Genomic DNA, 14919 nt, shown 5'->3' with positions numbered 1-14919 from the left:
CTGTGTGTGTGTGTGTGGGTGGGAGGACAGGCACTGACAGAAGTGTTGAATACTCATTATTACGCTGATGTGCGGTTGGGGAAGCTCTGCTAAAAGAGGCTCCCTAATTGTCCAGACAAATGTCATTAAAGTAAATAGCTGGAAGTTGTTAGAGCAACAACTGGGCTGGCTTGTCTTTGAATCATATTGTTTGCCAATTGACATTTATTCATGCATTTACCATTCAACCATTAGTCATCAGATTTGAAATTGCACTCTACCATTTTCATTTGGTCCACAGGAATGTTAACTTGACATGCCAATCAATTTACTATAACAGATCATATTGTATTCATATGTTGACAGTTATTGTTTTTTATCTGTGTCTGTGACAACAGTTATTTACTTTGCTATAAATTCTCAATGCAAAAAAAGCTTATTAGGCATATTTAGAATTTGTAATACATAATGGATAACAATTTTTAAAATGTTGCTTTCTTCTGTTTCTGGTACTTCTTAACAACATTTAATATGTTCCAATTAAATGTTTATGATGCAATCAATATGATTTTGTTAGTATGGACGTGTGGCTTGGGAGTGGCTGGGCGAGTGACCGAGGACGGATGCTGTATCAAGTAAAGTTGGCATCTCCTCCCTTTCCCTCCTCTCCAAGCTCACAACAGCTTCCATCTATTTCGAGGCCACCCCATCTATTCTGAGCCTCCCGCAAACATATTTTATCACTCATCACATGACTCACCTAAACTTTCCCTGTGGCTTATTGAACTTGCTCTGCCACAGTAAAATGTAAGCAGCTGCTTATCCGTGTAGCTGTTCATATTGTCACTTGGTGTCACCTCCTCCTGCATGAAGATAAATATTTTGTGAACCAAAGCTGATACTAGGGAGCATTCAACAAAATGCGGATGCAGGGGACTAAAGCGTGTGGAATAAGAATATTCCCATTCTCACCTTTGCTTACCTGATGTGATGCATTGCTTTTGTTAGTCTGTTTAAGCCTTGTGGGACTTTCAGATCATTAAAGAGCATTACAGAACATTAGCTGTACCATGGATAGCTGAGCATGTAACTGCTCTGAAGTCACAATGTCGCTATTGTTGTACAAGCTTCCGCTTTCCTTTAATGAGTGGATAGTGTGTTCACTTTTTTTTTTTTTTAATTGCTCTACTTTGATTATTCTGTAGGGTGCAAAGCTTCCAATGTCCATCATCATCGTGGGAGTGGGTCAGGCTGAATTTGACGGTATGGTGATTTTTATGGTTAAAGCCTGCTGCAATGATAAATATTAATCAGGTTTTTAACTGTAGGCAGCAGAAACGTTGCCATGGTAACAATGTAGCTATTGCAGGACTCAAAGCGTTTTATGAGTTCTTCAACAAAACTGTTAAATTGAGTTAAAGGGAGTGATTCACATTTTAAATTGCAGTTTATTATTATGAGGAAATTTTTGTCACTAATTTGTGTCAGAGGTAGTGGCTGATGATAATTATTAGGAAAGATGATTGTGAATGTCAGAGGCCATAATGACAAACTTTTCATTTCCATTTGATTAGAAATATGCATCTACAGAGCACTCAAAGCTCTTCCCGCCTTTTGTGAGCTGCGGCATCAATAATTTATTTCCCTGCTTTCCACTCACGCCTTTATGTTCTCGCAGCTATGGTGGAGTTGGATGGTGATGACATTCGTGTCTCTTCCCGAGGGAAACTGGCAGAGCGAGACATTGTCCAGGTAACAGCTCTTATCAGAGCATAAAAGTTTTAGATATTTGCTGTCATCTCAGATGCAGAAGCTAGGTCAGAAAAGGGGGAGTGGGAAAAACTAGTTTCATGGTACACCATTCATATGAATGAAAGTACTGATTCAATGTAGATAGATGTTTTTTTTAATCAAAATGAATTTATTCACATTGCTTGAAGTGTGTTTTATATCACGTTTTGTATTGTTCCTCCTCAGTTTGTCCCTTTCCGAGATTATATGGACCGGACAGGTAACCATGTGTTAAGCATGGCCCGTCTGGCAAAAGACGTGCTAGCAGAGATTCCCGACCAGTTCATTTCCTACATGAAGAGTCGAGGGATTAAACCCAACCCAGCCCCGCCACCGTACACGCCGCCCGGACTCACACACCACCTTGTACAAATCTGACCAGATGACATTTTATCCATGAAGCAGCCATCTTCATAAAGTTTGCTTTTTCTTGAAGAAAAGATGCAAACTTTCCAGGACTCAAAAAAGCCTTTTTTTAATCAAAACTGCGGCGGAGACTGTTTGACGTCTAAATGGACAGCTGGCCGGTGGAACAAAAAGATCATGTTGTGGTTAAAACTTGTGCCTGTCTGTGCTTGTTTCTGACAGTGTTTCAGGACATGTCAACTTTGACCTGAAGGACTACTTCTCAGTCTTTGGTGTGGCCTAATACGGTAACATTTCCAGACACCTTTTCTTGTCTGGAATTAGTTTTTATATTTGGAGATGATTTATCTCCTTTACTCAATGATGCATCAGGAATGATTAATGAAAAATACCCGTGTGGAGTTTACAATTTGATTTCTTTAAACATCAATCAGGTATTTCATACCCTCAGACCTTGCCCTTCTCTTATTGAGGAAAGGTTTATAAGAACATGAGTCCCCTTATTTACATTTTACTGGAAAATAGTATTGTTCACAGTGGCATGGACAGTTGATAAAACTTCAGAAAAGCAAAACCTATTTTTGTTTGATTTCCATATTAATAGCAGATGGTCTCTACGAGCCGTTGCAGGTTCATCCTTATACATGAATATATATAATTCCAAATAACATAATTTATTCCAAGAATATAAAGCAGATTTATTGATAGATTATTTTTACAAGCGTGGTCAACATTCTGGTTCATTTTTCTTTTCTTACAATTCTGCGCTGATAACTTCATATTTGCTTGCTCGCATTTGTTGACATGCCACCATTATTAAAGGTATTTTTTTTCAAATATTATTTGTTGATTTTTTTTTTTTCTTGTACCACTTGGCCAGTCTCTTTGTTGTTGATGACTGTATCTCACCTGCATGTAGATTTGCAGGAAATTGCAATTTTCTGGCATGTGTTGGAACCTCTAAAGACAGCCTCAGTCCATCCCACTGGTAGATATCTGCTTTGTTCATACCTTCAAACATTTTTCCCATGGGAAATGCTGAAAATTGAACGAAACGGTCACAGGGTCCAAATGACATCACTGGCAGCTCGTCGTCCGGTGCACATTGTCGATTTTTTCTCAACATTATCAGCCTTTTGTAATGTTAGCCATAATGAACTAAAAACAAAGACAGAGACGTATGTAGCGCAATCATTCCTTGCATATGACAATGCCAATGCGTTCCATTTCCAGTTCTATCAAACAGTTCCTCTTTGACATCACTGGTACCAAATCTGTGATTGTCTCACAAAGAAAGCCAAAGAAAAAGCAAAATATAATTTTGTAGACCCTTTCGATTCAAATCTAAAAATATATGACAGATGTGAGCTCTGCAGACTTGAGGTATTATTATTATTATTATTAATTGTTTTCAAAATTACCAAAACCTAGTCCAACTCATCTACGCACAGATCTACATGGGTCCCAAAATTAAACCCCTTTGTGTTTAAATAAATGGGACCCTTTAAAAGCTCAACAACAAAAAGTTGCCTTTTACACAATTCACAATAAGGCATTAGATTATAACCATCAGTGTTGAAACACGATAATAAAAATATGATAATGAAAAAAACTAACACAATATATGACATGTTTTTGTCCAAATTCTTCTCAAGTCACTATCTTCACTAATTCATGCAGGGTTTTGGTTTTCATCCAAATTTTCCATGATGACTATTTTTGAGGTGTCCTATGTTATTAAAGAAAACACAGATTTATTTATTTTATTTTATTTTATTCTCATCATTTCCCAATGTAGCATTCAGAGAGATGTACAATTTGTTCACTTTATTTCACATTTAGACACAAGTACAGCTGGATGGCAGAATATTTTAGATAGAAGGAAACCATTTACAGTACACATGTAAATGTGATCAATATGCATGATAATATAATATCTGATTTGCCTATTGATCCCGTTAGCACTTTAAATATTAAAGAGTGCTTATTGAATATGTTTGATATTTTTGGAGAGGAATTGCTACAAATATTTTTTTTTGTATTGTATGAAAGGTCATTGCTTCTGCCATCAATCACATCTAATTTCCCTTTAGGGTTGTGATTTTCAATATGCATAAGCTGCATGTGTCCTGAACTGTTTTATACAGTTACTGCCATTTTACGGAATAGAAACCTGTTCAACAAGCCAACATGCATGGGAGTGTGCTGTTTCTTCTCCATTGTACCTGCTTCTCCTAACATTTCTTCTCTCACCAGTGGTTAAAAAAAAACCATATTGTAGCATGTAATTAGCATGTTACGGTTTATTTATTTTTCAATACCACAATCTATCTTTGTTGTTTATTATAGAATTTATTTCTCTTTGTTTTATTTGCATGACACTCTGCTTTCCTTTATTGTACATGATTAGTGTCAAATGGTTGGTTGTGAAATGCTTTGTAATGGATTGCCTTAAATTAAAGTTCAATTTAAAGGGAAAAAAATGAACACTTGCGATGTTATTTTTCACATTTGTCATTTCAGGGTGTGAGTGTGACACATGTATGTGACATCCACTCTTGTGTTGTACTGCAGTTAACAGATGGCTGGTGAGCAAATGGAGGATTAGTCCCTAAACCAAAGTGTTTGACTCTCCAGGTATTTGGACATACTGTATTTCTTTGTAGTTGCAAGATTTTGACCTTTACCAATGACCTTCACAAAAATGTATTTCTTTTTTGGTTGGTCCCTGAGAGAAAACAGTCAGATGATGTCTAAAGAAATACCAAAATGGGACATTTTGAATCATGACACGTGTTGTTACTTGTTTGGTTACATAGTAAAAAGACCGACGAGAAAGTTATAGGGGAAAAATCGCAGACTTAATAATTCATGAATGGACTTGGAATTCCACATTGTGTTTCTCAAAGTTCAACAAAGTTCACAATTGTAATATGTTTTACAAACTTTGAATTCCAAACTAGGTTGCTGAATGATATCTCACTGTCAATGAGTTCATCTTTAATGATTGATGAACTGCGTCCTTATCAGTGCATTTGGATCTAAATGAATAACTCAGATTTATTATAGCTGCAATCCAACCCTTCTTAATTCACACATAATAAAGTATCGTACAATGCATATATCAGATGCAGTACCATGAATGCAATCAAACGTATGTAACATCAGAAAAGAGCAGGGGGATGGGGGGGAAGCAAAACAAAAAATCAGGAGTGCACTCTTAAAGTAGCAGCATAGGAGAAAACAAATATATCTGAAAATGTCACGACCTTTGAAACTGCTTATATAGCATTCAGAAAAAAAGAATTAAAAGCCTCTCCTGCTTTCCTCTCAGTACTAATTAATTGTTAACTACCCCCCCCCCCCCCCCCCCCACACACACACACAGTCATTCCAAACTCTACATCCTGTAGCCATTTTATCACTATGCAGGAGTAGGCTCCTATCAAGACTTTTACTCATAAAGTATGGTTCGTTTGCCTTTTGTTCAAATTTTAATGACGCTACTATACCACCAAATTATTATTTTTAGTGAGCTACTTTGAAAATTGGCTCAATTTAAAAATTAATTTCCAATGCATGCATGCACATTTTGTCCATGACCATTAAACAGGTAAAAATAGAAATATCATCAGATATTACTGTACTGCCTGTTAGCAACCAATACCTCTTACTTGAGATGCGAATGGGCATCATTCTGCACTGCACCATTTGCTTAGAAGAATGCATGCACACAGGGTGTGTTCATTCAACAAAGTGGAAAGGTGCCCAAAACATCATATGCAAGAAGATAGCCCCATCTTCTGGGAAAATGAGGTACTGTATGTTGAGGCTTCTCGAAGGGCTATCGTATGTACTGTTTATGTACTGGTTTATTAATTAGAAATATTTATTTGATTATGTTTATGTATTTGTTCGCAGACATAAACTGCGCTACGTTATTGCATGAATGAGCTTGATGGCTAAATATAAAATCTGATCATTTTCGAGTGAAGACTCGATTTGATGTTTTGATTGTTTTGTATTCATGTTAATGTGACGTTTTTTGTTTTTTTTTTAAGTTAGACATGTCGAAGCATTTTGAGAGCCCTCTATTTAAAGTGTTTCATGAACATGCACTGATATGAGGTCAAACGGTACAGAAAATAGATAGGATGAAGTACTGACGGTAAACGATAGAGGGCAGTATAACCAGGTGTAGCAAACCAACAAAGAAGACATTCGTCTCGTAGAATTCAGTTGTGAGGAAGCTCAACAATGGCTGGACCACTACAATTGTCTCAAATTAGGCGTCAAACCACTCAAATCGTCCAATGTCTGTTTGAAGACTTCGAAGTAGTTGACTACTGTCAACTCGATGAAGAGCTGGAAACTGACGGCCCAGTGTCCAATGGTAAGTTTTTCATGTAGAGAATTATTTTCGAACTGGAAATTATTTTTTTTACATATAAACTATAACCTGCATTTCACGTCGTTTTTATTATTTACATACTAAGCGTACGTCCAACTGTACTGTACACAAGACTTATATAAGTATACATTTAACAGTATTGAAACCGCTTCCAGTAAAATGAAACCAAAATCTCAAGCGAGCGATCGCCATTAAAATAAGGGCGCGTCTTCCTTGGGCAATGATTAAACTGATAAACTGAAAGACATAAACACGTTTAAACTTGATTAGGTACACCTTTTAATGTTATTGTGAGCGCTATTCATTCATGTTCCTGACTTAACAGCTACTCTCCTTTTGTTTTCCAGAACACTTTGACCCAGTTGCTGTAGCTGAAAGCCTGAAAAAAGTGGCCGAGTCTCTGACTCAAGATGCAGAATTTAACGCCGCTTTAAAAGACCTCAAGTGTGCTTTAGCAGAAGAGGTAGGCACACACAAATCATTGTTGCCACCCACTGAATCCTAAAAATAATTGCAAGGGTTATGTGCACTTTTATGCAGATATTGGGAATTGTATGTTTTAAAAGAAAACTTGCCAAGGTCAACAACAAGGATGTGCTCAACCACTTCCAAATGCACTCACACTAAGTGCTACTTCTGTACGAGACTGTATACACACAGATGATAACCAAACTAAGCATAAATATGAAAGCAAAAAAAAGAAAAGTAAAATATCACATTACTCTGTTTGGATGTTGTTTCCTTTAAAAAAAGATGTCTTGTTTCTGACAATTAATTCTATTCCCTCCAGGCCATGGAGGAAGCCTTTAGCTGTGGTGTGGACACCTATGTGAAGGCTCAAACCTTTCAGAATGCAACCGACTTGGCTCCAGAAGTTCAGGTCATGAAAGTTTGTGTTGCCTTCGGGCTTCTTGTGATGAAATCGTGCCCTGAGCTGAAAGACAAAGCCCAGAGAGCTGTGGACGCATTTCTCAACAACCGTGTTGCCCCGTGGGTGGGTCAGCAAGGTGGCTGGGTAAGCAGATTTTCTTTCTTTCTTTCTTTCTTTCTTTCTTTCTTTCTTTCTTTCTTTCTTTCTTTCTTTCTTTCTTTCTTTATTTATTTATTTATTTATTCATTCATTCATTCATTCATTCATGCATTCATTCATTCATTCATGCATTCATGCATTCATTCATTCATTCATGCATGCATGCATGCATGCATGTTGTCTTTTCGATGCCGTCAAGTGACTGCAAAAACACTCTTAAATACTGTAACAAGCCTGGCTCAACGGTAAGACACAACACCAACAAACTTTGGGGAAAATAACTCAAAAGGTTCAGGCCAATCAAAATGGTTTATTTCACAAACAATACTAATAATATTTCAATACTAAAATGAATACCAGGTATGTTAATGTGAGTAAAAATCAGTGGTGTATGCAGTGCATAAATGTGAATGACTGGCTGGGTGGGAAGATGTTGCCATGTGTGAATCAAAGACAACTGATACTTTCGTGGTATTTTTTATTTTTATTTTTAAAGTGACTCTACTGATTTGGTTTGACTCTGCAACTCTCCTCACTTCTGTTTGGAGGGGGTTATTTTTTCCACCTCCAAGAAGTAAAGACACATTGAATGCATTATTAGCATAATAGTCATTCTTAACTGACAGTAAAAGTTGAAAATGTGATTGCATATGTTGGTTTATACACTTTTATTCTGCGCCGAGGTTTGTGTTTGAGTGCATTTCTTGCTTGTTTCCTTGTAGGTAAAGGTGGAAACGGATATAAGACGCAATTGAAAGTTGTTTCACTGAGGAGGAAACCTACTTGAACAACAATGCTGCACCAAAATCACATGTGGAGCCTCATTATCAATCAAAAGCATACCAAATCTCAATTTTTGACAACGATGGGTACGAAATCAAAATGTTAGATGCAGATAAGTCCGTTCTTAACGTACAATACTTCGTTATGGTGTTTAATTGTTAAAGCGCGTTGTTTGCCTTAAAATTTTTCCCTCTAAAATTAGGTTCTTGTTCAAATTGTGTTGATTATACACTTTTGCCACAAAGCCTCCTGCCAAATGACTGTTTTAAAATGCACTTGAAGCTGTGACTATAAATACTTGAAATTTGTGAATTTGTATTTTGTAGAGCAAAAAATGACGTTTACAACATGCTATGTAATATTTACCATACAGGGAAAACTGTTTTTACGACGTCATTACCTATTGTAGGTAGCAAAATTAGCTTTTACTGTAGCATGCAGATTACATCCTACTGTAGGTTTAGGTAACATTCCTATAAATATCTGTCATTCACACATGCACACACACACACACACACACACACACACACACAAACAATTTAATACTGATTGCAAGACAATAGTGACCTGAGTAAGATCAATAATTTGCTGTGCATTAAATTAAATTTAATTTAACTTGCATTAAAACACTTTTACCTCATTCATTTTTCCAAATCCCTGAAGTGCTCTGGCAGTTGTGCATGAGACTCATTTAAGGAGTTGCATTTGTTTATGTTTGCGCTCAGTGGCACCCTTTACGTCTTAAGTAACATGTCGACAATGCGTTTTTCAAACTTGATCACTGTGTTGTACATCTAGACTCAAATAAATATACATTATCTACCGTTCATAGTGTATTTTATGCTGTATTGAATAGCTTGACAGGGGCTATTTCACTTTAGAACAGTGCGGTATTGTACATGTCAGTGAATCTTTTAAAATAAAAATCACTGAATTAAGCAAAAGAACAAAATCTACAATATTTAAAACATTACATTTCCTTTATATATAAGTACACGGCTTAGTTGTAGTTAACTCCAAATGCAGCCAGCAGAGGGAAGCACAATGCAGTAGAATGAAATTTTAGTTGATCAAGCCGTTGTCTGTCGGTGAAAAAATAAAATAAAAATTATATTGGCAACTTTGTCAGACAGAAAGTGAATGCGTTTAGTTGTCATAGTTTTTATTCCGTATAAACACACAGGAAACACACACAAAGGAAAAATGTAAATTTTCCTTTTGAACTCTGATACGTATGTTTGTTCTTCTGTTGACGAGAAATGCAATTAATTTTCTTAGGGTGTTAAGTAATCAAGCTGTTTGCACACTAACTGCTAGTGTCAGGCCTTGTGTACAAACACTTTGAAACGCATCAGGTAACATATAGTTATTCCACTTTTGGGAATCACTGGATTAAATTTGTTACAATATTGCTAAGCAGTCCTCTCGAATCCGATCCTCATTACCTTTTTCCACATCGCCATCCCAAACATACAACAATTAATTGTTTTGTTGTCAGTATCCAGTCCATGAATGTAACTTTCAGGTAATCGTTCCAAAAAATGTCTTTGCTCATACAGTGTCCAAGGTTGTTTATTGAGTCAACTGCTACTACGGTATTATAAGGCTAAAGTATTTGTACAAAGGCATTATTGTTGTTATTATTATTAGCTGATGGTGATATAAATATGTACCACTGTTTCCACAAATAAATAATAACATTCAAATACAATAATACACAGTTAAACCAGAAAATGAGCCAAATGTTGAATTGAGGGAATTTACGGGGTATACTATAGCAGAAAATGACACAAGTGGCACACAATTGTATGATGTTATTACTTTTTGAATTCTCCATTACGAAATGATTCAGATTCATACTCAATTATGCACTCAATGCTGATTATAAATGATATAAATATGGTCCAAAAGTTTGTATTTCCTCATTAATTGTCAGGCATGTACATCATTTTCAAAATATATCGCACAGTCTTTTGTCAATATCTCGTCATCTATAGCCAGAGGATACCCATTCATAAAAAAACATGTTGAATTTAAATCCAAATTAAGCCAGGAATGGAATCATTTTAGGCTGAGTATACTTTTGCAAATTCGCAATTGTTGAGGTGAGTCAAATCTGTTTAGTGACAAGAGATAAGTGCATAATCAAAGAGGTCTCCTATAATCGAAGTTCTTTTAGGGGGATGTAGTATTCCTCACAACAATCGATACACAATTGTAGTATACTTAAGAGAGGCATGGTAGTTTCAGGCTTGGCTGATAAGGATGCTATTTTAAGTCGCAGATAAACAAATCCGTTTCCCATGTGGTCACGCTTGCAACCTGCACACTTATAAAAGTATGTGACACACATACGTACGTGACTGATGGCTCATTCAACCTGAACACAGCTTGCCCAAAGTACATCACTGAGGATTCATTTATACATCCTTCCTCAAGGATCTGCTCGAATTTTGCTAAATTAGTGCTATGTACCTGCCGCTCAAGCACACACTTATGGCTCGACCGGTCAATTGTTGAAAAAAAATAAAAAATTCAGTCACGAAGAGGAGTTTAAAATGCGGTACAACATCTTTGCCGTTATTCACATTGACGGTAAGGCCCTTATCCCATATGACATCATCACCAGATTGTGGTGCTTGCTTGAGACATAAACAAAAACATTCCCATCTATAAACAAAAACATTCCCATCTGAGTCAGTTAGATTTATTGACTGTTTATCCTCATATGAGCATAGCTTTCATCCGTCTGACATCCTTTAAGAAAGGTCCTTTTCGTAATCCTTGATCCGCCCACGTTACGGTTCACACATCATCGTCGTCATCGTCATCATCGTGGTGCCTCAGCCTCCTCGTGGTATTCTGTATCCTCTGACTACCTCTTTGAGGAAGCTGACCACCTTGATCCCGACAAAGAACGTACTGATTCCAAATTCTCCAGAAGGCCGAGCGGAATTTCTTAATGCGGAAAGCGTACACGATGGGATTGACGGCAGAATTGCCGTGGGTCAGGAGGATGGCGATGAAAATCACGCTCGGTGGTTTGTCGCATTTGGGGCAGAAGAGTGTGATGCAGTTGTGGATGTGAAGGGGGAGCCAGCTAACGGCGAAGAGCAAAAGAACAAGAGCCAAGGACTTGGCAAGCTTCAGCTCCTTGCCGAAGTAATGACTGGGGTCTGCGTGGCTCACCGTCACCTGCGCAGAGACAAACACGATGTCGGCACATATCGAACCATTCAACTTGCCATTGATGCAAACATGGCCGCTGTTCCTCATTCTCACCTTCTTGTTAAGCTGTTTATGAATCATGTAGAAAATCTCCACGTAGATGACGAGCATGAGGACCAGGGGGGGCAGCACCCAACCGAAGAAATTGAAGTAGACCATGTAGTCCATGCTGATGACTGTCTCAAATTGGCACTTCACCACCAGGTCGGTGCTGACGAGGGAACCGTTGTCACTGAGATGTTGTAAGTTATTCCATCCAAACATAGGCGTGAGGCCCACCAGGATGGACACAAGCCAGCACAACAACACGGCCGACCCGGCTCGCTGAGAGGTCACCACTCGTTTGTAGCTATGGTTACAGGAGAGAAGGACGGACTGTTTAGAATTTCTGTACTGTAACATACAGAAACTTACAGTTTGTTAATTGTTGTCCTTGAGTTTTTGGACCAACCAGATGAAGAAGATGGAAGATTGTTGTTACATGGACTCAACAGGAAATACTTGCCATAAATTCCTGCAGTTCATTTAGTATTGCCATCTGATCCGCCTCCTCCCAACGTTTCTGACCTCCTTCCCCTCATTTTCTCAATTTTGGAGGGAACTTGAAATGGTGGCATGTGTGTGTTGACTTCTGTCTAACACAAATTTGAATGTGATTGGTGAAGTCTGGACACACATCCATAAATATTAAAATATTAGCCACCACTTGTGCAACCATATTATCTCGGGAGTTGTTTTTATTTGGCATTTTTTAAATATTGAGTTCCAAGGGTTACATCAGTGGTGGAAAAGAGTTTTGAAATGTTTCTTTTTTTGTATGATATTAGGCACCACTTGTGCAACCATATTGTCTCAGCTTGTTTTTATGTAGCATTTTTGAAATATATTTGAATTGAGTCACAAGGGTTGCATCAATGGTGGAAAATAGTTTTGAAATGTTATCTTTTTTTTTATATCCCACAAAATCTTGACACGTGAACAAGGGTGTGTAGACTTTTTTTTTTTTTTATCCAGTCAAAGTTCTGCATGAAAAAGGCAAATTTCAAATCTAGATTGGGTTGAAGTCGTGACAATAATGTCCACGGGTGTGCCAGTTGCCAGTTAGAGAAATTATGTAAGTCACCAAAGCAGCCAGCATGAGCCTATTGACCAATCATGCATCCATCCTGTGTCAGAATATTCCCAGCCTTTTGTCACATAGGAAAACTTGAAGTGGATTGGCTTTTAGACTGGATATCAACATTTTACAAGAAAGCTACATTACAGTATAACAGCTCTGGTCAAAACACAATGCTCCGATTAATATTGAATTTGGTCAAATAAGATTTAAATGGAATAATCAATCAAATAAAGGCCTCGACAAAACAACATCCTCCAAGACCCCCTACCATGCCTGCCGGCACTGATCTACAACCACCTCGTTTTTAATTTGTCTTAATTTTTCACTCCTTTTTATTTTTACTTAGTTGCTTAATAAGTTGCATTCTATTTTGCACTCGGGCTAAGAGACAATGACAAACTGCAGTCGTGATGCCTTGGCAACTAATTGCAATTAACGTCCCTTGTTCTTTGACTTCACGATGAGATGACATGGTGCGTGGCTTCAGACACAAAGGCGTCTGGCGCTCAGTGAAGATGTGCTCATCAAGTGGAGTCCCACCTACCTCATGGGTATTTTGACCCTCAGATAGCGGTCGATGGCTATGGCCAGTAGGGCCAGGATGGAACTTTGCGTGAGGACCAGCACGGTGCAAGCGACCGCCAGACAGCTGTAGAAGTGAGTCTCGAGTCCGATGCTGATGGTGATAGCGAGGGGGATGACGAGAGCCCCGACCGCAATGTCAGCCAAGGCCAGCGAGACGATGAAACAAAACGTGGTGTCCCGGAGCGAGCGGTTAATGCGCCCGGCCCATACCACCATTACGTTGCCGATGACCGACGAGACGGCGATGAGCACCTCCATGCCAGTGTAGACAACCCACGGCCAAGACATTTTCGGGGAGACTGTCTGGGGGTGGGAGGCGTGCGCGCTCGTAGCGGAGCGGCCCGAACACTCCTGCGCTCGGAACAAACCTCCGACTGACTCAGTCAAGTAGAGCCACCAAATCCTTTGTCCCGCTGGGGTGTCCGCTTGAATTCATCTAGGGTCTTCTCTCCGAAACGCGGAGCCGCTCATCACACGCCAAACTTGTTCCGCACATGCTGCGAGGAGGCGTTCGAGGAGAAGGGTTGAGTGCTTCCCGCAGCTCCGGTGGAGAGTGAGTGAGTCACAAAAGCTCCTTTCACAACAGAGGAGTTGAAATCTTGCATTCTGCGCCGCAAAGAAAGCGCACTCAAATGCAAGCGTTTTAAGAGTGGCTCACGCAGTTTCTGCGTAAACCTGAGTCATTGTTATATCTTATCAAGAAGACGTTTGTGTAATTCTGTTGTGATATTGTCTCGTTTCTTTGACTGGAATTTTTCAAAAGTCACGATGCATTAAGACCAGGCATGCTTTATCTATTTGTTGCTTTTATTCTGGAAGTTAAGATTGATTATTGCTATTATTATTCAATATTTGATTTTTGGGCAGCATGGTGTAGGAGTGGGTTGAATGTCTGCCTCGCAGTTTGGAGGTTCAGAGTTTGAATCCTGTGTGGAGGTTACATGTCACTGTTTTTTCTAAGGGGTTTCTCCATGTGGTCCATCCAGGTTTGATGTCAAACTTTGCATTTGACATTTTAAAAAATGAATATGGGTCAAGGGTGACATCCATCGTATAGTATACAGGCCTAATTGTTCAACATAATTGCAATTATGCATAATTGGTTAGGTGTCCCATTACTATTGTCCACATATGGCAAATGAGATTTTTGGAGTAGATTCCCCACCTTAGTGAGAATATTACAATCAGAAGATGATTGATGGAGAGTCTCCTTTCCATCACCTTGAGTGTTGTTAAGGTCTTCGTGCTGGGGATGATTCATGTGTCTACTTGCTCAATCGTTTATCAGAAACTAATCTCTTACTTTTTACATGCCCACAAGATTAGTAGATAGACAAGCCAGTGCAAGAGCAAACTTCTTCTTGTTTGCTCGTATTGCCTCATATCAAATTTGTGCAAATGAAGCATTCATTTGGTTTCAATCCTTATAATTGTAGTTTTAAGAGGTGTAGAGGTGATGTGTAAAATGATAAATATTGTCTGCAGAGGTCAAAAGATGTCAAATTCCAAAGTGCCCCAAGCAAATATATTCCAAAAACACTAAAGCGTGAAATAATGCAGAAAGCTTACAGTGGAGGCATTAAAATTCATTCCGATGCAAATGTTCACATAAAATGAGTAGTTTGG

At 38.4% G+C, this 14919-nt stretch overlaps 2 protein-coding genes across 3 annotated transcripts in view; one reads left to right on the top strand and one right to left on the bottom strand.

Moving 5' to 3' along the window:
• The window catches only part of cpne5b (copine Vb), a 49050-nt gene extending 45302 nt beyond the window's left edge, over positions 1–3748 (top strand). For both annotated transcript variants that reach the window (XM_049733434.2, XM_068652390.1), the window contains 3 exons: positions 1185–1242; positions 1658–1731; positions 1957–3748. In XM_049733434.2, the coding sequence (XP_049589391.1) occupies positions 1185–1242; positions 1658–1731; positions 1957–2148 (324 nt within the window). In that variant the 3' untranslated portion in view covers positions 2149–3748. The remainder of the gene's footprint in view (positions 1–1184; positions 1243–1657; positions 1732–1956) is intronic.
• Positions 3749–9505: 5757 nt separating this feature from the next.
• On the bottom strand, positions 9506–13916 carry LOC125977536 (adenosine receptor A1). The gene is made up of 3 exons (XM_049734106.2): positions 13253–13916; positions 11643–11937; positions 9506–11555 (listed from the first exon to the last, which is right to left on the bottom strand). The coding sequence occupies exons 1-3, from the start codon at positions 13579–13581 to the stop codon at positions 11166–11168; spliced, it is 1014 nt and encodes a 337-aa protein (XP_049590063.1). The 5' UTR covers positions 13582–13916; the 3' UTR covers positions 9506–11165.
• Between the last annotated feature and the right edge of the window lie 1003 nt (positions 13917–14919).

The sequence above is a fragment of the Syngnathus scovelli genome, chromosome 11 (assembly GCF_024217435.2).
Source record: "Syngnathus scovelli strain Florida chromosome 11, RoL_Ssco_1.2, whole genome shotgun sequence".
NCBI classification, from domain to species: domain Eukaryota; kingdom Metazoa; phylum Chordata; class Actinopteri; order Syngnathiformes; family Syngnathidae; genus Syngnathus; species Syngnathus scovelli.
The sequence above is the reverse complement of the archived record's forward strand: the minus strand, read 5'-3'. Positions and strand labels throughout refer to the sequence as shown.

Coding starts and splice junctions, on each gene's coding strand:
- LOC125977536 (XM_049734106.2), bottom strand. CDS start 13,581: ATGTCTTGGCCGTGGGTTGTCTACACTGGCATGGAGGTGCTCATCGCC. Junction 11,938..13,252: donor AGGGTCAAAATACCCATGAG/GTAGGTGGGACT, acceptor CTGTAACCATAG/CTACAAACGAGTGGTGACCT. Junction 11,556..11,642: donor ATAAACAGCTTAACAAGAAG/GTGAGAATGAGG, acceptor GTCTCTGCGCAG/GTGACGGTGAGCCACGCAGA.